The sequence below is a fragment of the Accipiter gentilis genome, chromosome 1, assembly GCF_929443795.1.
Source record: "Accipiter gentilis chromosome 1, bAccGen1.1, whole genome shotgun sequence".
NCBI lineage: Eukaryota > Metazoa > Chordata > Aves > Accipitriformes > Accipitridae > Astur > Astur gentilis.
The window spans coordinates 32,364,823-32,390,665 of record NC_064880.1 but is presented as its reverse complement, the minus strand read 5'-3'; the positions used below and the strand labels follow the sequence as shown (position 1 = coordinate 32,390,665).

Genomic DNA, 25,843 nt, shown 5'->3' with positions numbered 1-25,843 from the left:
GTTTATAGACTGGCCAGTTTCAGAAGGTCACTGTTCTGTATTTAGGTATACAGAAGAAAACGCCAGGGCTTCTGGGAGAGGCAACTCTCTGGAAATTGTGCCTCAGTACATAGGCAGTCCCTGTTTCCAACGGCTTTTAGAACTGCTCCTGTATTCTGACAGCCAGATCTATGAAGGCCAAAGCTATAAAATGAAATATTGGGGATGAAACCATCACAGGGATTTCTTTTATCCCTGATGCTCAAGAATTATATTTGGCATTTCTGCTTGGTCAAGTCTGTCAAGCCAAGTGCAATTTCTTTTCTTAATGTTCAGTGTATTTGCAATAACTCTGTAAGGACTATAGAAAGGGTCTGGACTTTCTGCCAAGAAGGGCCATGTTTTCCACCTTTGTGGCAGGTACAATAAATGGAGGACTATTCAGGATGGGATACTAAAGGATTTAATATAGATCCATTTTTTAATACAGGTCTTTTTAGCATAAGCCTTTCTCCAGTACTGCTTTCTTCCAGGGGAGTCTTCATCAACATCTGTTCAACACATCCCACAGCAGAACCTGGCAGTTTGATAATACAGTCAAGGTGTACGTGTGCTTTTCTGTCTTACTGCTGTTTTATCTTAAAGCATAAAATCTGAGTTGGGAAACTCAGAAGTAGGCCTTTTTTTTTTTTTTTTTAACTTGGTTTATGTATACAGACATCTGTCATTTGTATTTCAGTCTGAACTATAGATAAAGGGCTCTAGAAAAACTCTAGGTAAAGCAAAGTGTAGCTGACTTCTTAATTTAAGTTAAAAGAATTTAAAGTGCTTTATAGAACTATAGCTGAAATAGTACATATCACTGTATGAAGTACTGGACACCCAAGACACACCGCAGAAGGGATTCTGTGAGCAAAAACATTTCTCTTGTTTGATTTATTGTGTTTAAGAAAACAGGATTTAACATGTCCTTGGTAAATAAAAAGGATTGCAGCAGCCAATCTTTGACTATCACCCAAGTCTCTTACTGTAAGCAATTTCTAAACCTCCAGATTTTAGGCTAACCACTTGGGTCAAAAATGACTGACAATGCATGTAAGTATCATATAATGAAGTGGTTGGAAATTACTTAATTTATCCTCCATTATGAACCCTTCTTCTGCAGCATCCTTAGCTACAGTACTCCCAAAGCCAGCTGCTATCTACAGCTGAATAGTAGCAGGCCTATTAAGCCTCTTAAATACTTGCATTCTAATTCCTAAATTGGGTGGCCAGAACCTCAGTCTGTGCAGTTTGCTTCTATAATTAAGATTCTATCAGTGTTTCTATTACGAACCCTGTTTTCAGCCCAATATAATTTAAAGAGGCTTCTTTTCTTTTTTAACAGTGAAGCAAACCTATTGTCTGTGATTTCACGTACATTGTGTTACTTCCTAGTCAATAATCGAGCGAATCTTTGAAACATTGTGACATTTGTCATTAACTGTGCCCTCTCTTAACCATTCACCAATGGGTCTTTTATTGTGAATACATGTGTTTAAAGGTTATTCTCCTCTATTATGCCTGCTCGTAGTCACACACAATGTAAAAATGCTTAACACTGTCCTTCAGGCTGGAAATCAGGTCTGATGGCTATGTGAAATGGGACAACAAGCCAGAGTAAGGATTGCAAGTTTAAAGTAATAACTTCTGGAGTGAGGACATTGATTTCACTAAGCCCATTCCAATATTCAAGCACACATTTTCAAAGCTTTGTAGGAGCAGAAGATGTCTATTTTGGAGTTTTGTCTACAGTCTTAGAATCTCAGGTGAAACCACTGTGGCCACAGGAAGAAGTAAAGATCATATAAAAAGCTATTCTGTCAGAAACCTGTAGCTACAGTACCTTTAATTGTCAAACCTGTGCCCCTTACGGATTTGTGTGAAACCTACTTACCAGTGTCTAACTCAAACAGAGCTACTGGGTCTTCGGCAGCTTTGGGAAGACAGGCAGAGTTATCCCATGTTACAGCCAAGTCAATCACTTCTACAAGTTAAAGTAATGAAACCTGTAGTTAATTTCCTGTGTTCTATTAATAGCACCTCCACAAATCAGTTTTGCTGAGTTTCTGGTTTCTGAAACACAAGCCTTGATTCTGGTCTCAAGTCACTTGGGGAAGAGGGCTGTAGATTACCTTCACAATCCCTCTCCCTCTGATCTGTTGCTGGCATCTGCAGTCCTCGGTGCAAATTACAGCAGCCAGAGGAACTGTTCCTGATAATAACCAGAGCATGACAACACTGACTACATCTCTAATACGTGCCCATGCTAGGAGCTTGGGGGGAGAGGCAGAGAGTAATTCTGCCAGCTATCTGCCACCTGAGCATTCCCCTGACAAAGATGCAGTGTGCTAGATCTGATCCTGCTGACACTGTGGCCCTACCCTCCCACTGACATAAGGAAGCTGCTGCATGTTGAAATATTATCAAGTTAGAGTTTTCAGCTGAAGGCTTATTAGCTCCAGCTCTTTCTCTGCTGGATACAAGTCGCTCCTAATTATCTCTCTGAAACTGCTTCCATTCCCTTGTGCATTAGTGTACATCAGTGATAATGCAATGAAAATGGATGGAGTTTTATAGTAGTAAAAAATGTCAAGCTGTCAAGACTAGGCTTTCTGAGTCCAGCATGGTCTTTTTGTGCCTTGCGGAGCACAAGGGGAGAACTAGCCCTGCAGCATTCTCACTGGCAAGACTAAGCCTGAGAGCAACCTGTCCAGCTAGTGCCTTCCTCCCTTGCATTTCATTCCCTTTTCAGCTGCATAGCAACTAATGGCCATAAAACCAACTTTACAAAAGCCCCACATTACTCCTGTATTTAATTAACTTTTAGACCATCAGACCGTATTATTTAATCACAGCCTGCCGAGTTTCAGGGGGTTATTTGGTCTGAGGCTCACTAAGGCTTGGCTTCCATTCAAAGTGCTTTACTGTTAACGCCTCTTTACATTTCAGACATGGTCTTGTCTTTTCACAGCTGTTGCCAGCAGCAGGTCAAGAACAGGCTCAGTCTCACACCTCTCACATTTGCATACATGCTGATCATTGCTACCTTACTTTTTTTTACTGGATAACCTCAGTTCCAAAACTCCTACTGCTCCTAAACTGAGACTGCGGGGAGTGTATGTGAGTACTCCTGCAGCCTGACAGATGGGTATAAGGCTTCTCTGTGTCAGCAGGCTTTTACCAGCCGTTTGTGCAAGCTAGAGCTACTTTTTTTTTGTAGAGCCAAAGGATCTGTGCTTTATGCCTTCTATTAAGGTGAAGTTCTAAGTATTGAGGGTGCACAGCCAGGTTGATGCCTTCCAAGTAGCAGTAGTTTGTTCTCTGTATGCTTGCAAAGGAGATAAAATCTACTTGGGCACTGCTAACCGAGGAGCTGCTCTCAGACACACACCAGACTCTTCATGGCTGCTTCCAAATCCAGTCCCACTCTGCTGGGACTGGACTCAACAAGTAGATATTCTGACCTGCAATTCCTCATCTTGGGCAATACCCCAAGAGCAGGAATGAATGAGATCATGCATTGATTAGGGGATAAAAGATGTTACAACCGAGAGCTATCTTATGACCCATCCTCTTCTCAGTCACCGGACACTGCTGCTCTATTTCTGCCTAAAACTATCTGCTCCGGTGTTTGCTTACTGGGACAATCCCTTTTATTACTTTATCCACTGGAGATGCAGGCCTTCCCATAACTCTGGCAGTATTCACTTAATTTCATTTTAAAGGCACCCATTAATTAAAATGATTCTATTTACTGCTTCTTAATAATGCCTCTGAAACTTTTGTTTTGGTGTATTTGTCTATGTTTGAGCTCAAGGCCATTTCTGCAATAAATCATCATTTTCTGCCTGTCTTAGCCTCTAAATGATTTGGGTCAAACAGGCTGTTTTGTACACTGTATTTCAGCAGTTCCCTGCCTGCTGCACATGCCTAGGTTTCTCTATCTGTCTTTATTCCCGTTTGCCTACCACCAACAGTACAGAAGGGTTTAAGGAGGGGGAAAAAAAAAAAAAAAGCAGCTGCTTTTCTTCGGCCACTGTATATCCAGCTCTTTGGAGGGGTGCTGGCCCCCACTGAAAGCATTTGCCACACACATTCTCTGTGAAGGGCAGCGCGGCTGTTTCATCTGTTGCAAACTGGATTTTAGCCAACAGCCTGTCCTGGTTTCGTCTGGGATAGAGTTAATTTTCTTTCTACTAGCTGGTATAGTTTTATGTCTTGGATTTAGTATAAGAAGGTTGATAACACACTGATGTTTTCAGCTGTTGCTGAGTAGTGTTTATACTAAGTCAAGGATTTTTTTCAGCTTCTCATGCCCAGCCAGCAAGAAGGCTGGAGGGGCACAAGAAGTTGGGAGGGGACACAGCCAGGACAGCTGAGCCAAACTGGCCAAAGGGGTATTCCATACCCAGTATGGAACATCATGCCCAGTATATAAACTGGGGGGAGTTGGCCTGGGGGGGATGGCTGCTTGGGAACTAACTGGGCATCAGTCAGCGAGTGGTGAGCAATTGCATTGTGCATCACTTGTTTTGTATATTCCAATCCTTTTATTAGTATTGTCATTTTATTATTGTTGTTATTATTAGTTTCTTCCTTTCTGTTCTATTAAACTGTTCTTATCTCAACCCACGAGTTTTACATTTTCCTTTCTGATTCCTTCCCCCATCCCACTGGGGGGCGGGGGGAAGTGAGTGAGTGGCTGCATTGTGTTCAGTTGCTGGCTGCGGTTAAACCACAACACAGCCGTAGCTGACAGTTTCAAGAAGGCCACTTCCCCATCCATCTTACTCAGACAATTGTATGCAGGCTCCAGACTAATAATTCATCATTTGCACGTGTGCCTTCTACTTCATTATTTTATTAGCATATTAGAAAGGCCCTGATTTATTTATTAAATTCATTATTATTCTTATCAAATGATGACATGTTGTTATCCAGGAAGATGCACTTGCTATCTCACAACTAATTATGCCAATTAAGTTTTCATTATTCTACCACAAAGCACAGCTCATTAACTTTAATTACTTTTGAAATGCAGCTGCTGAGATACACACAGAAAGGAACAGGTAGGTTATATCTGTTAGTTAATTTCTGCAAATGGAATTTGTTGTCATTAGGTCTTAAGTGATACTTTCAGGCAATCTTGTTCCCTGTTTCCCAGGTAAGTTTTGTGTGTTTTTCGCCTAAGAGGGTTCTAAGTGTTTCTTTTTCTTTACAAACTTGCTGTAGAACATTGGACCAAGTTAAAAGATATTTCCTCAGATAAATCTGGTGGTTTAGTTCAGCCCTTAATGGGAATCGATGGACATCTGGAGGGAACATCTTTCTTCACTGGGGTGGAACCAGCCCAAAAAGAGTGACGGCATTTTGATGGAAAGCTGAGATGCTATGGTAAGGCAAATGTTCCTAAGAAAAAGCATCTCAGGTCTTGCAGCAATACATGTAGTTTATGTCTTCAGAGAGGGGCCAGGTTCATATTTCTCTGAAGGGATTGACTAGAGCGATTAAGAACAACAAAATATGGCCGCCCACTTCTGGGTTCACCACATGCAGGCATGAAAATTTTACAGATTTCCTGAGGAAGAGTGAAATAGAATTTCTTTGGTTCTGTGAGAATAAGACAAACTGACTACTGATGCAACGGTATGGACTGGCTTTCCAAGGGTGTAATGTCTGAGCAGAGTCATGGAGTTGCAAAATCTCTGCCACCTTGTTTCCCCACTAGCACCTTTAGGAAACATGAAGAACATTCCTCCTTTGATAATGTTTCAGTCTTGCAACTGCAGTCAGAATAAAATTAATTCATATTCCCTTGTAGAAACAGCTGCATGCAATAGTTGCTGCAAATTGCCAGGGTGCTTTTTACCTCCTCCTCAGCCCCTCACACACCTCTCCGTGGTCTCGGGAGCAGAATTCAGCCACAGAAGCGTTACTGCCAGTGACACAGGCTTTCTTCAACTTCTACTTTGTATGTGGTGGTTTTGGCTTTGCAGCTTACTGGGAACTGGATAATTAGAAGTTAGGCTCATCAAACCAGCACCGTGCAATTTGGCCAATCCCAGCTTTAAGGCTGTTTACACATTTAGAGGCCAGATAGAAGTGTGTGAAAGACTAGTATTCACTTTAGGGATTTTCAAGCACATTTTTCATCAAAATGGCAACTCTTCAATGACAAAATGCTGTTATTCTTCTTGGTTCTGGTGTTGGTGGACAGAAGTATTGAGTTTGGGATAACAGTCACCTTTTCTTCACAAAGAAATCAAAGTTCTGATCTTTTCTCTATCATCTTTAATGACATGGGAAAGGGCCTCTAAGAGGTATTTTACAGTGTGTTTCACTGTGACGTAGTACTCATAGTAACCTCTGCTGAGAGAGAATTTTTTTTAAGGATGAGGTAGGCAACACACTGAAGTGAGGATTTCCTGTCTTCAAAGAAGCACGTGAGCAATTATCACATCTAATGAACATAAACTCTGAGTAGGAAGTGCCTGCCACTAATGAAATGTTTATCAGCTTCAGAGCCACTCAGCGCTTCGTAATCTCTGGGGAAACAGAATTGTCCTGAAATTTACTGCGTTGTCTAAAAATGCTCTGGAATTTATGGGGCTTTGACTGGGGAGAGAAGCAACCCATTGCAGTGTTGCTCGAGTTGTGTTATTTTTTAAATTTTCTTAACAGAGCAATAGTAATTCAAGGGTCTTCCAGTCCAAAGGCCAGGTAATGAAACTGAATACACCTTAGAGAAGCCTTCACCAAATGAAGGTTTTCACCCATAGATTCGTTCTCAACCAAGGAGGGGCTAGCATCACAGAGCCAGTCAGCCAGGAGGACACCACCTGGCTAGCATCTGCCTCACGGCCACAGAAAACCTACAAGCAATCCACAAAGTTGACAGCATCTACCTAGCAGCATAAAGGAGAGGTGTCATACAAGAGCCGCTCTCCCAGAAGAGAGTGAAAGAATGACTGTGGGCGGTAGTTTGCCACCATCCTTCAGGAAGCTTTGGGTAAAGGTTGGTGAACCACAGCTGCTCTCCATGGGTCGCACCGAGTTATGCTGCTGTCTGTCGTGATCTCTAACGGCAAGAAAGAAATTAATACAGCTGGGATTTGCTTCCCAAATCTAAATGGCATGTGCATGGAAGCGTAAGATTTCCTTCAGCTGGTATAGTTTTTAGCCTTGCGTGTGTGACTTTTATCAGCTCACCGTAACGAATTTCTCGTTCTGCATTAAGAGCACAGAAATTCTTGTACGATATAGCTGATGTATGCGTTATTCCCTTTGCCTTCTTACTTTGTATTGCTGCCTCTGGGTATCCCGGAGTCGATTTCCTCCGGTAACGGTGACGAGAGACACTGCGTAGGAACCGGTGTGCAGACACGATCCCGGCCTGGCCGTGCCCGACGAGAGCCGCCGGAGAAGCGCCGGCTGGCTGCTCCGCTGGAGGCGCCTGGGCACGGCGAGGTGGCCAAGGGCGGGAAGGGGGCCCGGCGGTCTCCGAGGCAGCGCTGGGGTACGTCCCAAGCGCGGCGCAGAGAGGCTTTTAACACTGACCAGCGAGGCACTGCGGTAGCTCGGAGGGCGATGCGTCCAGAAGCGAGGTGTGCTAACCCGAACGCCCTTTCTGTGCGCAGTCGAGGGTCTTCAACGCTGCGTTCCAGCCCACCGACAAACGCCGCCTCCGCATTTCCGAACGCGGCCGCTGGCGGCAGCGCTCCTGAAAGAGGTCACCTCACCCCTCCCTGGAAGTCCGTCCCACCGGGGCCGGGAGGCGCCGGTTTGCGTGGGCAGGCTGCGCAAAGGCTTCATTCACCGGGGGCCTTCCAGGCGCAAGGGACGCTCTCGGGGGGAAGGGCTGCCGCGGACCTCGGCCTCGCAACGCCCCCCCGGCGGACCGCCGGCCGCCTCCTCCGGCTGCGCCGGGCCGGCTCGGCGCCGGACTTGGGGGCAGGCCGCGTGGAGCATTTCACCGGCTGGCGGCTCCCCCCGCGCAGACGGGCCAGGGGGAGCGTGCCCCGTTACCGCGTGGGTGCCCGCGGGGGAGCGTGCCTCGCGCGGGGTGCTGGCCTGGGGCGGCGACGCCCACCAAATTCTCTTCCCGACCGACGCACTCGCCCTTTCACGACAGCTACCGCCCTTTCACGACAGCTACCGGGGGGGCTTCGCGGCGGCCGCGGGGGTTCCGCCCCGCGCGGGGGCAGCGGGTCGGCTCTGCCCGGCGGCCACGGCCCGGCCCGGCCCGGCCCGGGGCAGCCCGGGGAGCTGCAGGACTAGGGAGGCCAGCACAAAGTATGACCTGCCCCAGCTTGCCCCCTCCGCGATCTGTGCGCCCGTTTGCTGAACGTCGTTAGTACAACCGATGCCAACGTGCACCAGCTGCCCGGCCCGACCCGGGCGGAGCCGCGCCGCCGCCCCGCGCCCGGCAGCCGCTAGGGGGCGCCGCCGCGCCAGAGACGAGCGGGAAGGCCGTGGTCCGTCGCGGCCGCCGTAGCGCCTCCGCCTCCCCGGGAGCTGAGCGGGCCAGCTCTGTCCCGGGGCGGCCACCGTACGGCCTCCGCCTCCTGCCGGCGGCGGGCGCTGCCCGGCAGGGGGCGCTGCGGCGCGGCCTCCCGGCATGCCCCGCGCGCGGCCTTCGCCCGCCCCTCCCGAGCCGGGCGGGAGGGAGTGCCACGTCCCCGGTGCGTGGGGCTTTGTGCGGGGAGCAGCGCCGCCGCCGCCGCCGCCGCCCGCCCCCAGCCATGGGCGCCTCGCAGAGCGTCGAGATCCCCGGCGGGGGCACCGAGGGCTACCACGTCCTGCGGGTAAGGGCGGCGGGGAGGCGGGCGGGCGCCCCGGCGGCCGTTGGGCCGCCGGCGGCCCCTGGGCCCGGCGGCCTCTTCCTCCGCGGGTCCGCGCCCGAGCGGCCCGACGGCCTCGCCGGGCCGCGTCGCGCTCCCCGCTCGGCGGGGAGGCGCCTGGGCGGCAGCGGCGGCGACCGGGCCTGCCGGCGCCCCGTGGCCGGGCCTCCGCGGCGGCCCGTGGCAGCGGTGGGATCCGCGGCGGGGTCCGCGCTGCCGGCTGCCGGTCCCGGAGGAGCGGGGAGGCGAGCTGCCGCGCCGCTCTCCGGGCGCCCCGCCAGCAGGGCTCGGCTCCGCGCTGCCGCCGCGGCCCGTGCCCTGTCCCGGCCCGCGGCGGCAGCCCGGGCGGGCTCCGAGCCGCCCTCGCCCCGGCTGGAGAGATCCGGGCGGCCCGCACCGCGCCGTCGGGCTGCGCCGCCTGCGCTTCGGTTTGTAAAGAAGCCGGGAGGAAGGGTGCGCGGGAGGCGACGCCGCTTTTTGGGCAGCCTTCGAGGGCCGCCTCCCCTCTAGGAAACGCTGCGAGCCCGCCAGCCCGCCCGCGTTCCACCGGCAGCCCGAGAGGCGCAGCCCTCCGGGTGCCCGGCTCGGGTAACGCGTCAGGCTTTCTCTCGGTCGTTGCATCGTGATCTGATCTGTAGCTGCTTCGCCCCCCGACGGTAGTCCCGGGGGTGTTAGATCGAGGTACTTAAATGACAGGCGTCACACCTGCCGGAGCTGCCTTCATAGCGAAGGTGGTGCTGCTCTTTTTCCTAGTTACATAGTTTTTGTTCGCATCGTGTCTGCAAAATGTTGGTTTTGCGTGCAACAAAATATTTTGGTAGGCTGCGTTAAAGGTCTTGTGCGCAGCCTTTTGGAAGTCCTTTCCTTAGCGTGTGTTTCACGTTCAGCGAGCAGAATGGGACCTGGGTTGTGTCCTCAAATCCCATGCAATGGGCGATACAGTAACTTTGCCAGAGTTACCAGTAACCTTGCCCACGCCATAGCGCTTTTGCCACTGTAGCTAGAGCGTGAGTACCTTTACTGTAGGCACTGTGCTGGGCTGGTTTTTGTTGGCACCGGACCCTCTCAGATCAGCTCTCTGTGTAGAGCTAGTCCCGCATTTTAGACATGTGAAAGAGCACAAGACCTCCGCTCACATGGATTAGTGCTACCTTACTTGGTCCAGCTTGCTAGCAGTGAGCTGCAACTATATGTAGAATACCACGGTGAAAAAAAAGAACCGAGATCGTCTTTCAGTTGTTAAAAAATACTGCTGTAATGCTTTTGAGAGGCAAACATTGATGTTCTGATAAACTCCAAATATTCATCTGTTAAAATTTACATATAGGCTAAAGTCACACTCGTCTTTGTTTCTTCCTTCTAATGTTACTAATATATAACAATCCAATGTTACTAATGTATGATAATCCATTTTGTCTTCTCCTTTCGCCCCACAAAAAAACTTGTGCAGTTTGGTAAAAGTGGCAGACTTTTTGTTTGGTTGGTTTTAACATACTATAGTGTAAATATAATGCCTTTTTTACTCTTAAAGGTTGTAAAATCAGTAGGTACTTTGCAGTTAGAATATCAGTTATGTCAGATTCATCAGTTCATACTGCTTGATTAAAACACATCAGTAAATTGAGATGCATCTCTTTTATGAAGTATGACCTACTCGTTTTTTCTTGTAATCTTGCCTGTATCTGGCACCTTTTGTTTTCATTTAGGCACCTTTTGGTTGTAATGTTTTTTGCTATGGCTTGAAGTGGCAGTGTTTGATTGCCAGTCTTTGTAAATGTAATTGGTAGGTGCACTTTAAAGAAGTTGATTTCTGAGAGGACAGCTGTATTTACATTAAATGCAGGAAAGGACCTGCCTGTTGTCTTAAAGAGACCGATGTCTCTGTTTTTCACTGCTTTATCTTCTTGCTGATATCTTCAGATGGTGCAACATAATGAGCAATTTTTTTGTTGTTGTTGTGGACAGGCATCTTAAATTGCATCATGATCCCAGTCCTAACAGGAATTAGGCCTGTGCTTATATGTAGTCCAGAGTGTAGCTTCAGAGTAGAGAAAAATTCTGAAGTTTCACAGTTATAATTTGGAATGTTTATATTGAAATGCATGTGGCATAGAAGTGACTAGAATTTTCCTCTATAGTTCTTCCAAGTTTAATTTTCCAGTTGGTATTCTGTAGTAAGTTTGTTAAGACAGGTGTGTTCAGCTCACACTGTTAGAGGAGCTCTGCACAAATGCTCTGTCTGCATGGACCGGTACCTTTGGTAGGACTTGGCAATACTGCCATTTTCTTCTAATTTATTCTCAAGTAGACTTTCTTTCTGAGGTCAGTATTTTAATCAGATAAACAAGAATGGTAAAAGGAAAATGTCAGTAGTCTTTCAGTGTTACAGATCTAAATCAGATAAGGCCAGATTTCTTTGATAATGCCAAACTTATGTAAACAGTATATAGTGGTCATTTTTAAGATTTCATTAGTTGTTGGAAAACTAGAGAAATGTCAGAAAATCTTTTCAATTATTGGAAGAAATTGTTGGGGTAGGGCAGATAACTGAAAAATATGTGTTAAGAGGCCATGAAACAAATGAGGTTCAGAATGACTAGGAGCCAAGTACAAGTTGCCAGAGGGATGAGCAACCTGAGACTGTTGCAAGTCCCAGGTTTCTTACAGCAAGGCCTTTAGACTGTACATGCCACCTCCCTACAAAACTGGTAGCAAGTCTCTTGCTCTGTTCACTTCAAACAGGAGCAGAAATACGTACAGCAAGTAAATAATATCATCATTAATTTCTGACACAATTTTTTGCAGATTTCTTAATTCTTTTTGGCTGCTCCTGCTAATGTTCAGTGCAATATCGCTTTCATTGTGAGCTTTTTCATCAGTGCACTTGTAACAGGAAATAGGAGCCCTCTAGGACTGAAGCGCTGTCGAAGGAAAGCGATTTCATCATGTGCATACTTGACAGGAAAAGTTTCTGTGAGTTGCGCTGTTGGGGTTTCTAGACATTGAAATGTAGCCTTTTTTTTTTTTTTTAAGAGGGAGAGAACATTACAAACGGTTCTGTTGCCCTAGTCTCTTTGTAGGTAGACCTAATAATCAGTTATTTGTTTGAAACAATTATTTGTAATACATTTTTATTCCTCGTATGCGCTTTTGCTGTTAGACTACCATTTATTGATTCATGTAATGCGCTCATAAATCTTTCTTTTAACTAGTACCTCCCAAGCTGGTAGCATGCAGTGCTGGTCACCTCTAGGAGTTTTCTCCATTGTTTGGTTTTTTCTCCTCCATAAGTTTCCTTTAACATAAGTTGTATGGCTGATTAGAGCAACTGTCTGACTCTGTGTATTGCTCATATGTGTTTGTTTCTGTTCTTCAAAACAGAATGAGGGAAGATTTTGAATAACTTTCCTGTTCAGCAATGTGAAACTGCTATAGTTTGCCCAGGCCGTTGTAATGACTTGACAATTTCTTCGACTAATAGATGATGTCACAACAACCCCATGCAATGCTACAGCCTTGGGGAAGAGTGGCTGGAAAGCTGCCCGGCAGAGAAAGACCTGGGGGTGCTGGTTGACAGCCGGCTGAATATGAGCCAGCAGTGTGCCCAGGTGGCCAAGAAGGCCAGCGGCATCCTGGCCTGTGTCAGAAATAGTGTGGCCAGCAGGAGCAGGGAGGTGATTGTCCCCCTGTACTCGGCACTGGTGAGGCCGCACCTCGAGTCCTGTGTTCAGTTTTGGGCCCCTCACTACAGGAAAGACACTGAGGTGCTGGAGCGTGTCCAGAGAAGGGCAACCAAGCTGGTGAGGGGCCTGGAGCACAAGTCTGATGAAGAGCAGCTGAGGGAGCTGGGGCTGTTTAGTCTGGAGAAGAGGAGGCTGAGGGGAGACCTTATCGCTCTCTGCAACTACCTGAAAGGAGGTTGTAGTGAGGTGGGTATCGGTCTCTTCTCCCAAGTAACGAGTGATAGGACGAGAGGAAACAGCCTCAACTCATGCCAGGGAAGGTTTAGATTGGATATTAGGAAAAATTTCTTCACCAAAAGGGTTGTCATCACTGGAACAGGCTGCCCGGGGAAGTGGTGGAGTCACCGTCCCTGAAGGTATTGGAAAGTCGTGTAGATGTGGTGCTTAGGGACATGGTTTAGTGGTGGACTTGGCAGTGCTAAGTTAATGGCTGGACTTGATGATCTTAAAGGTCTCTTCCAATAAACAAGTCTATGTAAGAATTTTTATTGGTGAGAGATTTGCATGCAACTGTGTTATGTGCTAGTCTACCTAAAAGATACTGAACAGCAGTGCCCAAACTTTAGATTTCTGACTTTTACATGAGTGGTTCGGTTTGTTGTAGAGATACAAACATGTTGCCATAAAGAGATGACTTATTTTTGAAGGGAGTCTCACATTTTAAAAGCTCGAGTTAAATTCTCTGTGCTAAAATAAAATTTGATGCTACATATAGGGAATCTATTTTCTTACAACAAGCTTATAAAGCTTTTTCTCTTGAAAACTGGGTGTTTCTTAAGGAAATTCAATACAGTTATACCATGTAATGTGTTAAAATAGCTGACAGAAATAAAATAGATTCTGTGAGACCTAACAGGAATTGCTTATACACAATACATAATGAAATTTTATTACTAGTTACAGAATGGGTGGAAGAATTACAGAAAAACTTCTTTCAGCATTTTGTTGGTAATAAAGTAAATATTAGGAAGCATTTCTTATGTGGAAAAAAAGAAACTTCAGGGCTTCTGCTCCTTGGAAGTTGTGTATTTAGTGCTTGAAGCTAAGCTTCTGAAAGTTTTAAGTGAACACTAGTATAAGTTATCTGACTTCAAAAGTGCTGAGAGCCTTCATCTGTCTCTGAAAATCAGGGTTTCCATGCCTAATTCCATTTACAGTAGCACTACTCACTCGGGGCTTAAATTTGTGACCATTGTTTTGCTGAGAGGCCTTATTATAATGTGTAATGTACGATATATACTGTGTAGGCATAGAGTGATAGTGTTGGGAAGGGTGTTCAGCAAAGAGAAACTTTATGTATTTACCAAAAAAGAAGTCTTTTTAGTAACGCAGATTAAAATCAGTGTCTTGACCTTGAAACGCTTTCCCTGTTTAATTCTTGACAGTGAATTAAAAGTGAAATAATTAGTGTGTAATCTATGTGCTCAGCAGCCCTGCTGTCGTCTTGGTGAGAAACTGAAGTCCTGCAGCATTTTATGAGGCTGAAAGACTCATACAGCCCTTTTCTGCCTTCTGACATTCAGCATTTTTGATGGAGGTTTTCTTCACTTGCTCTTAAAAAGCGCTGGTGGTGGCAGTTCCACAGCTTCTCCGGGTAGTCTGTTCCACTGTTTTCCTCTACTGTTAGAAAGTCATGACATTTACCCACAGGTGTCTGTAACTTAGATGTCTGAAATAACAGCTGGCTTTGAGAAAATTAGGCTTCCCAAGCTGCCATGGATGGTCTCTTGCCTGCAGTGGCATCTGTTGTAAATGGTGTTACTTGATTATTTCTCAGTCCTTATTCAATTACAAAGGCAAGTTACTGAATACCTACTTGGGGCATACAGCAAAGCTGCACAAAGCCAGATTGCTTAGGAGGCCTAGAGTTTAAGTACGTATACATAGAATCTTTATTTCCGTCGTTAATAAGAAGGGTTTTGTGCCCTTGTATTTCCTAAGATCCCTGGTTATCCTTTTTTGCTGTAGTTCCTGGAAGAGCATCACGGCCACAGAGCTTTGGGCAGAGCGCTGTGCTGTGCATTTGGCACTGTGTGGTGGTGATAAATTGTGCAGGTAACTTGCTGAAAATAAGGTGGTGCGACATAAAAACTGTATGTGATTGTTGTGCAGGGCTGAGTATGTCACTTCTTTAAGGAGGAGACTTCTCATGTGGAATGAACTTGGAATTTCTGTTTTGCATTTCTGGGACCACCAGGCATAAAAATGCTTTTGTGTCAGTGATGTTGGTCCAAACAAGCTAGGGAAATAGGAAACTTTTTGTGACTGAACCTGTGTGTGGCAGCATGAGGAAATGTGATGAAAGAAGGGATGCAACTACATGCTTCTGAGGTGTGTATATGATTGATGGAACTGTTAAGAGCTTGATTTCTTTTAGATACAGCTTCCTGGTAGTTTTTACATGCCCACTTAGAAACAAACCATGCAGAGGTGATCAGGATTGTGATGGATTTGGGGGAGAGCGTACAACATTTGAAGATGCTTTCTGCAAACTAATTGTTTGGAACTTGGTACAGTCCCTTCATCAGTTTGGGGCAGACTAGAAATAATTTACTTAGAATACCAAATCTATCTATACATCCCAGGTGTCAGCAAGCTTGACATTGATGGATGCTGAACATAAGTAATTCTCATTTATTGTAGGTGCTCCTTCTCATTTTAAAAGATTACCTTATTGAATACTGGTCACTGTTGGTTCAGTGTTCAGGATGTAATCAATTGGAGGTTGTAAGGGAGGGATATTGTGTCAGAGTGTAGGGATTTTGTTGTTTGGGGTTTTTTTAAGAAGTTCATTTGGAAATGGAGATCTCTGAATAACCAGTGGACCATGTCAGGGCTGCTTTTGCAGCTGTCTTACTGGCTGAATGAACTCTGGCTTTTCAGAATTTCAAGGCCAAGAGGCATGTATCCAGTCCTAACAATCTGATGTGTTATCCGAATAAATGTATCAGTTTGCTGGAATTACTGATTTTTGAATATGAGGTTTAGAAAGATATGTTCTGTCTTTAAAATTCTTGTTTTCCTAAAAACTTCTGAAACCATCTGCTGATTTCACTTTGGTATAAAGCCTTTGTGTCAGGCTCATTAAAAACACAAAATGTAAGTTCTTATATGTCACATGCATTGCAATGGGTGGTGGAATGAGAAAGAGAGAGGCTATTAAAGTATTTTCATGTCACGCCCCTAAACTGAGGGAAGAGCAACAAACAGCACAAGCTCATCCCACATTTGCTGTTAGAAAAAACATGTCAGAGGAGAGGATGTTTTGAATTACTTAATTACAAGAGAAACTTCAAGCCCAAGAATGCCATTATGGAACATGTCCATAGGAGATCAGAGTTCTTTAATTCTGTTTTCATGAAGCTGTTCGTTTAACCTTTCCTTGGCAGGAAGGCCTTGAGTACCCAATGTAATAAGTAAATGCTTTCTACATTTGAGAAGAATAATTCATGTAGTGTATTTCAGCCTCTCTGTGGCTTTTCTCATAAGCTAAACATTTCTGTTTGTGGAAGCTGTTCTGAAGTAGCTCTACCTTATTGAAAGTTTTAGTATCTAAAGTTAAAAATGAGCTCTAGGGACAGTCTACTAATGTCAAGGCAAAATCCACAGTATGCCCAGGAGTTTCTATGCAGCTAGTGTTGGAGGGCCTGCTACGTGGGGCTTAGCTTGTACTTTTACCTGTTTGCCTACCACAAGTTGCTATCTGATCTCTAGTTATTCTTGGCGAGAGGCATCTTGAACTGACAGATTAAGTAACATGGAGGCAGTAGTTTGGATCTAGTTAGTGGGACTGCAGGTTAGTTCAGTGATTGAGTGCTGTGGTTCTGTACAGTTAATACTTGACAGAAAGAGACAATGCCCTCAGTTGTAGGAAATTATTTCCAAGGAGCATGCAGGCATCTTGAAGAGATGCTTCTGCAAATGCACTTCCAGTTCTAGTTAGAAATTGTAAATGTGGGGTTTGGGGATGTTATTGCTGCCTCAGTGATTTTTATTACTTTGGGATAATGTCTGTTTCATGCTTTTTTGCTGCTTTACAAATCTTGGACAGCAATCAATGTGTGTGATGTGGCTCTGGAACTACTGATTCCAGGTAATTTTTTCTTTAATGAATGTTTAGGTTATGTGACACTAATGTTCTAAGTTTCTGGCATCTGTTACAGAAAGCTACCCACAAGTAATCTTGAGTTTTTGCCAAGCTCTGATTTTGTGAATATGTTGGGCAGAGGTAAATAGACTCTAAGAGGATGGTTTTAGTAGTAATCAAGCTTTTTTTTTTTTCCCCCATATTAGAATATTTTGTCCTAGATGAGTCATATTAAGAAAACTCAGTTCCTGCAGAATCAGACTGGTATTGAACAAATTGACAGATTTATACCAGTTCTGTCAGATGGAATAACACGTAAGAAACCACACTGTAAAGGGTAACACTTTTAAGATCTTTTTGGAGGATGAATGTAGCACATAAAAGAAAAAGCCAGTGGGTAAAATGAATCAGCTTACAAATAAAGAAAGATAGTCTTTACTGCAAAGGCTGTAGGAAAAATCTGATAGCCATATTGAAGTCACTTTTGTCTGTCAGCAATGCATGTAATAGTGAAAAAATAACACTGGCAAAATGTCTCTCAGTTACTCTATTTGGAATTAGAAGCATACTTTAAGCTTCTGGGAGCAACGTGTATCCAGTACTTAGGCCTTGTCCTAGGGAAGTGGTTGAATTCTTTGAGCTGCCATGACTGCAGAATTGCACGGGTCCCTTTTCTTGCAGCTTGTTGGTATGTTAATGAATCGTTCGTTGTACAGATGCCCTCTGTCTCAAGAATGTCAACAGGTGATGTTTAATCATGAGATAACAACTTGTGCGTACACAGACGTGACTCTCTTTTTCCTCTAGTAAGTGTAAGACAAAAAGCAACGTCCAGCGTTGCTACTTCTGTGGAAGGATACTGCTTTTTAACCAACTTTTTCAGAATTCATTAAGCTTGTTCCTTGACCATGATCTCCTTTATTGAAATACGTACAATTTATCTGCTGCAGCTGTTAAGCAGTGCTTGTCCCAGGGAGTGGCTACTGTTGTGTCATTCCTCAATAATTTGTAAATTGCTGATTCTTTTCAAATGTTTCTTTTTTTTTTAAAGGGAGATTTTTTTTTTCTCCAAAAGATTATATTCGAACATTTTAAAATCATACATATGAACATCAGTAGCTTCTAGAACTACAGCTTGCACAAGTAGAAAGATAATTCTAATCTATGAATCAGCATTGGTACACTTTTGCTAAATTCTTGTTTAACTTTGTTAGGTACAAGAAAACTCACCGGGGCATAGAGCTGGATTGGAGCCATTCTTTGATTTTATCGTGTCCATTAATGGTTCAAGATTGGTAAGTGTATTGCTATTTTATAACTCTGAATATAAACAACGTGTTGAGAATCTTATTTTTACAGGTAAACCAATACATTTGTTTTATTTAAATGTATATAAATTTTTTCTCCTTAATTTAACATGAGAAGGCCTAACTGCATCAGAAATTAATTTCCTTCACCCTGTAGTTCTAATTCCATCAAAAATTTAGCTGGGGAATAAGGATGCAGACAGACATGCTTTCTGCAGATGTCTGCGCCAGCAGAAGATAGTATTACCTACTGATCCATCACTAGCTGCTTGTGTTAGTGCCCCTCTAGTCCTGTCTGTAAAACTGCTTGTGTGAGAACTTGCAAACTCATTTCAGTCAAAACGGGTTGATTGAAAGAGCTGTTGTCAAAGGTGTTAGCTGGGCAGCAATTGTGGGAGAAAGTTTTCAAGCAGAGCTGTAGTGAGACAACAAGCCATCATAGCTGTTGGTAAGCTCTTCCACCAGTACGGCTGGGTTCAAGAAAGCCTCTGAAAAGCTGCAAGGTGCATCGTATCACAGGTTTAATTAAAGTGCTTTCTTTCATGCTTGGAAAGCATGACCTGTTACTGTGAAATCCCAGGTTTTCACCAGAGTTGTATTCTAGAATTGTGAAGGGACTGGAAGCTTGTTATAAAATAGCTGTAGGTACGTATTCTGATAATGCACGGTGTTTATAGGACCTGTGAAATACAAAAGGGGTGCTATGGAACTGGATGTCTGCTGCGCTAAACACTAAACCAAGCTCTTGTTTGAACATTTGCAGAATAAAGACAATGATACTCTCAAGGACCTGTTGAAAGCAAACGTTGAAAAACCTGTAAAAATGCTAGTGTACAGTAGCAAAACACTGGAACTGAGAGAAACGTCAGTGACCCCCAGCAACATGTGGGGTGGGCAGGGCCTGCTGGGCGTGAGCATTCGTTTCTGCAGCTTTGATGGGGCCAATGAAAATGTATGGCATGTTTTGGTATGTACGGACTTCCAAGTATTTTTCTTACTGTTAAACTTTTTATCTTTTTACTGAAAAGTAACTTGCAAGGGGGTGTACAAGCCATGAGATCAAATTGGTCTGTTTTCTCTTCATTGATTTGGGGGTTGGAAAGATTTTTGAGCTAGAACTGTATGTCTGTGGGTGTATTATCTTATATTTAAATTGGTGGGTTTGTACAATACTCGGAGCTCCTTGTAACTGTATCAAAAGAGAATGTCATCTAGCCATTGTTTCACTAGTTCAGTGACTATTCTACTAATTGTGTTGAAACTTGACCGTTTTGGCTGTCTGACTCAAAACTTGTGTGAAATGCACACCTAACTGTTCTGCTACACGCTGACAGTTACACAGTGTTTTATGACTTTCCATCTTAAAACTAGGAAGTGGAACCAAATTCTCCTGCTGCATTAGCTGGACTTAGACCTCATAGTGACTATATCATTGGAGCAGATACTGTCATGAATGAAGTAAGTATATAGAAATAAGATTCTGATTTTTATTTTTTTTTTTTTTCAAAACTGAAAAAAATTATACCAGGGCAGTTTGAAACATCCCCAGTTCTGTGTCTCTGTTCAGTGCTAATGGAAGTAATTAATGCAAAGAGGAAGTTGCTCTGGCATGGTGCCTCTTCTTTGCATTTAAATGCAATTCTGGAAATAAAAACTGCTCTTAAATATCTTCATGAAGCCAGATAGAAACATTTTTTGTATTCTAATATTTCAAATAGCAGATTTGAAATCTGGGTTATGCCACATGTTGTCTTAGTTGCGCTAGCAAAGCATGTTTTAAAGTTGGCCTTGTGATAAAACAGCACTGCAACAACTGCAACGTGTAGCTGTTACCAGGTTCTGCTACCGAAAGTTAGGACTAGGAAGATGATAATTCTAATGTCAAATGATAAAATAAGGACAAGAAAGCCCTTACTCATTTTTATCCTTTTGCAGTCTGAAGATCTCTTTTCCCTTATTGAAACGCATGAAGCAAAGCCATTAAAACTTTATGTGTACAACACAGACACAGATAATTGTCGGGAAGTGGTGATTACTCCAAATTCTGCCTGGGGTGGAGAAGGCAGGTAAGGAGACAATATGATGCAGGGGGTTGATGCAGGGTTGAGTTTCTTACAGCACTGGCCTAAAAGCTGCTTGCTTAACTTTTCTACAAAGACAGGAAAAGAGTGTTGTTATATCAAAGGCATTTCCGCTTTAATAAATAATAAATAAATAAATTTAATAAATAGCATATTTACTTGAAATTCAGATTTAGTTACTTGGGGGGGGGGGGCTGTTTTTACACAGTACATTAGCTAGTGCAAAAATGCACAAAGTGCAACAGTTGCTTTCTGCTTTAGACTTCAAATAGTGATTAGGCTGTAGTACGTTCTTTAAGTATTGCACAGAAGCCAGAACAGAGGACTGCAAGTAACAAATGAGCTGATAGAGCTGCTTGGTTTAAATAACAATAAAGTTTGTTTTGTGCTAAATGCTAATTGCTAAAGGCTACAGAATTTCCTTTCAGTTGTCTCGTATTGGTTATAAATGAGGCACCGTTTGAGGGGGAGGGGGAAGCTGTACAGAACTTTTCTTGAAACTTGTAGGCATCTTGAGTCGTTCAGGCATTGCTTGCTATGGAGTTTGTAGTTGTAAAGTCACTTCACTGACTTTTAAATGTTCATATTCTAAAAGCCTAGGATGTGGCATTGGTTATGGATATTTGCATAGGATACCTACACGCCCATTTGAAGAGGGAAAGAAAATTTCTCTCCCGGGACAGCTGCCTAGTGCATCTCTCAGTCCCCTCAAAGATGGCTTCACAGAGGTAAGTTGTAGTCACTTCTTTGGCTTGGTAGAAATGGATTATGATGTTATATTGCTTTTCTGCTTCTGTTGGTTCTTGTGGAAGTGAACCCTAATGATGTAACTTTCTTTTTTTCCTTTCAATAAGGTTCAGCTGTCATCAGTTAATCCCCCAGCCACATTACCCCCTGGATCAGCAGGCCTTGAACAGAGTCTTTCAGGACTTTCTATTAGTTCTCCCTCAACTACTGTCAGTAACGTTCTCAGTACAGGTTAGTATGGAAGTAAGTGACTCTTGAAATGCATGGGTTTTCTGACTTTTTTGCACCCACAGATGTTTCTATCAATTAATAGAAGGCAGAAGAGAACAAAATTTTCTCTTCCTCAAACTTTTCTCAACAACAAAGGCTAGAGTACTGTAATTGTGTCCTACTTGTTAACAAAATAATTACAAACAAAGTGTATCAGAAATACGATGCATATTATTTAGAATACTACTTTTCTTCATCAACATTTTATGGTTAAGGCAAATAGTAATTCTCCAGTAAACAATTATTTATTTGTACTCCTTGAGGAAGTGCTGTATGCTTAAAATTAATGTTGTTTTCCTGTATACTCCACCAGGTGTTCCAACAGTTCCATTATTACCACCACAAGTAAGTCAGTCCCTTACCTCTGTGCCACCAGTTAACCCAGCAACTACATTACCAGGTCAGTAGGTAAAATTTCTTAAAACATTTCTGAAACAAAAATCTTAAGGGAGCAAGGGAAGAGACCTGTCTCTTCCACCGCTTTTTGGGAGCAGGAGGGTATAACTTGACAGAACTTACACATTTCATGTTAAAGATCTCTATACAACCTCTTCAACCTTAAGAATATTTTTTTTGTTTAGAGTGTGTGCACAGCGTGTCTGCAGCACAGAGGACTGAGTTGGCAACAGAGTTTAGAATCGGTTACCTTTTAGGGCCCCCTGTACATAGATGCAGCATTCAGGATTTCTCAGGAAGATATTAGCTTTGCTATTTGCAACATTTCTTGAGTTGATACATTGTTACTTTCCACAGTTCACAAATTGTATGTTGCAAAATACTTTTGCAAATAACTTCATGGTTTCCGATTTGTCCTTTGCACTCAGACAGCATGACAGAAGAAAACTCTTGAGAATGCATGTCTTGCCTATTTTTTGCATTCCTTTCACCCATAAAACCTCCCTTTTGGGAAACTCCTTTTTAATATTCAGCTTGATTATTCTTCCTAGTATAAATAGAGAGCTAACAATATAAAACTGTATGTTGCAGTTACTGTTTCTGAAGTATTTAGTAATTTAAGCTGGTGTAACAAAAGTAAGAATATGTCTACAAAGTGGTGTGCATTATTTCCTGATAATAATGAACATTTCAAGCACTAGTATTCCAGAATTATTCACAGTGGGTAAGATGAGAATTGTGTAGGATTTTGCCATGTAGTTGGTGCACTGGTATAGGACTTGATCGTGCATTCCAAAACACTGATGGAGTTGTGTTTTATGTTTTGTATGTTATGAGACAAGTAGATAAAGATGTGTCCAAAAATTTTAAGTAATGCTTGGAGGTATGCTCTCTGACATAGAAAAATGTGTAATAGATCTAAGTGCATGCAAACAAGGGCAGAGAACTTTAATCTTGTACTGCGTAGAGAAAATAGCAAACTACTAAGAAGTTCAGCTTCTGTTAATGCCCTCTTCTTCCCCAGCCCCCTATCCACCTTTTCCTCAAAATCTGCAAATATGAATTTTCCTTTCACCTTGTTCTCTGAATAGTATCACTGCTTTTTTGAAAGCTATTGGATATTTCTTGCAATTTACATGGCCATACAAGTGGAATTGTAAGTATTAAATATACAGGAGGTTTAAAATTTGAGTGAATTAGTGCAAAGTTCAGCTTTTTTCAGATCTTAAAAAAAGTTCAAACCAAAGCTGCTTGTAGCTGAGCTGAAAGCTCTTTGAGTCAGATTATGTCGGCCTTTGTGGCTAATGAATTCACAGGTAGGTAAAGATGACTGGTTTTTAATCAAAACCTGTGTACTCTGGCTTTGCTTTAAGACTTTTCTCCTCTCTGTCTTATTACTGTAGTATCAACAGTTTATTTCGGAATTAACCTTCTGTGAGCTAAACACAAAGTAGGAATAGAACCTTTGCCTCAGAAATGCAGGTCTTCTAAGACAGGAAATTCGGGAGCGGAAGGATGTTCCATAGCAGACACAATGATGGAAGGATGTGTGTTGTGTTCATCATATGCTTCTCTTCTATTTTCAGTCCTTCCTGACTTTGAAAGTTACTTTGTCTTGCCTTTACTACATATTTTTGTGTTTAACTCTAGTTATGAACTAAATAGAAAAGACTAATAATAGAGTAATCAGTATTAGAGATTGAAATACTATGTATTTCATCCTATTACTATCTTCTGCCATTCAAATTAGCAATGGAGGGCATCTGATACAGTGCTGTGGTGAAATCTGCCTTTGTTAAAAGCTGAACTTGGAATGCAAACCTACTAAATCCTTCAAATAAGATTCTGCTTTCCTCAGAAAAATCTGAAAAGTTGTGATTATGTATTTGCTAGTCCAGACTTCCTGCTATAGGTATCTGTTTTTACTGTGCAACTTAGAAGCTGAAACTCAGGTGAATTTGCATTCTTATATGTAAAAATGATAATCAAGATATAAAGCAATATAAAATAACTGTAAATGGTCAATAAGATCTCAGAATCAGTTAGGAAAAAAAAAGAAAATATAAGTTTTCAGCTGTAACTTTTCCCCTCTTCTCTTAGGTCTGATGCCATTACCAGCAGGGCTTCCCAACCTGACTGATCTGTCCAAACTTAATTTACCTGCACCACACATTGTTCCAGAAATCATGCAGCCTGGTATGTGCTTCTGCAAACTGAAACACTGTAATAGTGGGTCTCTCCTTGACGATCCTTGACACTGTCATTTAGAGCCATCTGGTGGAGTGCTGAAGAGGATAAATTGAATGTTTGCCTGAGGTGGAAGTTGACGGTAGTGCCCAGATCAGGTAGACAGGGAATACGTCTTTAGATAAATACAGACACAGGTTTAGAATTAGTTTAGTTGTTTCATCTTATATTACCTGATGTATGATCTCAAAAGAGATTGTGCCAAGAATGAAAGCATATAGTTTTATCGGTAGAAGAAAATACGAGGTGTTTCCTTGTATGAGGAGATCAAAGCACCCTGACTGAATGCCGAAAGTACAAAATAATACTAGATTTATGGTTTTGAATAAAACAAAACTGCTGAAGGTGCACATGGAGCAAGCAAAAAGAAATTGGAAGCTTGTATGGAACAAGTTTCTTGGTAACTTCTTGTTTCTGGCAGGTTAGTGAATGCCAGAAAAATCTAATTGTCAGTATTAATGCATTAAATACCTCGTCCTCTGGGGAGGTAGAAACAAACTTGAATTTATTCTGATTCTTCAATTCTGAAATCTGAAAAATGTCAGGCTTGAAACTAGCCTACCCAGTCAGTGCTGCACATATATCATGCTCACACTAAGTTCAAAAAGCTTCTTCCTCTGCAAGAGTAAATAGGAGATTAGAGAAGGTAAAAAATTTTAAGCACCAGAGAATCTCTCCAGATCTGTCTGTGGTATGCAGCAGCCCACTGCCTTTTTTTTTTTTTTTTTTTTTTTTTCTCTCCTTAGGTTTGCCATCCCTTCCCTCCTTGCCACCTCTGAATCTAATGGGAATAACACCTCTATCAATGCCACCCAAATGTGTTCCTCTGCTTCCTTTGGTCACAGAGGCATCTACAGTGCCTACAGATTTGCTTCCCTCCATTACTCAAGCTGGAAGCTTTTCCGTCAACCCTGGCACTACTGTAAATGTAGAACAGACCTCTACGCTCACCTTGGATAGTACTACCCCAACTTCTAAGGCAACTATTGTTGACAGGTCAAGTGAATCCTCTACAGTTAATGAGAAGACATCTGGAGTCACAGATACACAAGCTTCTGAATCGTAACTCCAGATAACTCTGGATTGGCTTGGTATTTATTTAGCCATGGGATACATATTTGAAGAGCAAGCTATCATTAATTTCATACTAGTTTGTACTTAATCTTTAGGAGTCCTGTAAATAATATGGAGGTATAATAAAAATAAAAAGGGGTTTATAAAGTGTGTGTGGTGGGAGGGGAGAAAGAATACTTGTATGTAACCAAAAAAAAAAAAGTCAAGGCGGTAAATAGAATTCCACTGCCAAACTCGGAGATACATGTTTTTGATATAGGCTGACAGCCTTAGCCTGCTAGGCCTGTCCTTGCTTATAATTAGCAATTTTTCCTTCTGATAGAAATGAAGCGGTTCTTGCGTGTGACATTTACGTACCATAGTTCTTGTTCTTTGCAAGTATCTTGTTACTACAGTGGGGATGAGAATGTTTAGTCTGAGTTGTAAATTTTAACACTGCAAAACTTCCACCTAAAGATATTTCTATTAAAGTTGCTGAGTGACCTGTTAACTGACATCTCGTTATTCAGCTTGTACACAAATCTTTATTTTTAAGCTCTTGAGAGATGCTCAAGCCATGTTTTGTAACTGCTGCTGCGTTGTTTCATACGCCCACTGTAAAATGGCATTTGGAAGGGAATACAGGAAATGTTAAATGTAGCACACAATTTGGCACTTCATGACTACTGTAAGACAAATTAATGGATTAAGCATACATACAGCAATAAATTCCTGGAATTTTATCATTTGTGTGACAAAATAGCACATTTACTTGTTTAATGCTTAAATTCTCATTTAACTGTTTTTAGCTCATCTCTCTCTAGCACAGATCTGTGAAAGGGCTCCCCTCCAGAGGAATGGATCCAAGAGGAAATGCCAGAGTTCTTAATGGCAGGCAGGATCAGCACTAGTGGTTAGATCTGTTGCAGCAATGAGTCATAAAATCTGCCTGGATATGATTCATACTTGGCTTTTTAAATTGATGTTCAGGGTGAAAATTGTAGATTAACTGTAGATTATACACTTGTATAAACTGCTTTGTGCACTGTAC

The 25,843-nt window shown here is 42.8% G+C and overlaps 1 protein-coding gene across 2 annotated transcripts; it reads left to right on the top strand.

Moving 5' to 3' along the window:
- The first annotated feature begins 8,609 nt into the window (after positions 1-8,609).
- Positions 8,610-25,535, top strand: GORASP2 (golgi reassembly stacking protein 2). 2 transcript variants are annotated; one of them, XM_049803412.1, is made up of 11 exons: positions 8,613-8,825; positions 16,656-16,697; positions 17,906-17,986; positions 18,762-18,965; positions 19,370-19,456; positions 19,934-20,064; positions 20,675-20,807; positions 20,934-21,057; positions 21,410-21,496; positions 23,593-23,688; positions 24,486-25,535. In XM_049803412.1, the coding sequence occupies exons 4-11, from the start codon at positions 18,822-18,824 to the stop codon at positions 24,803-24,805; spliced, it is 1,122 nt and encodes a 373-aa protein (XP_049659369.1). In that variant the 5' UTR covers positions 8,613-8,825; positions 16,656-16,697; positions 17,906-17,986; positions 18,762-18,821; the 3' UTR covers positions 24,806-25,535. The 2 variants fall into 2 exon arrangements, with proteins under 2 accessions (XP_049659359.1, XP_049659369.1); XM_049803402.1 differs by lacking the exon at positions 16,656-16,697 and having other exon boundaries at positions 8,610-8,825.
- Positions 25,536-25,843: the final 308 nt, after the last annotated feature.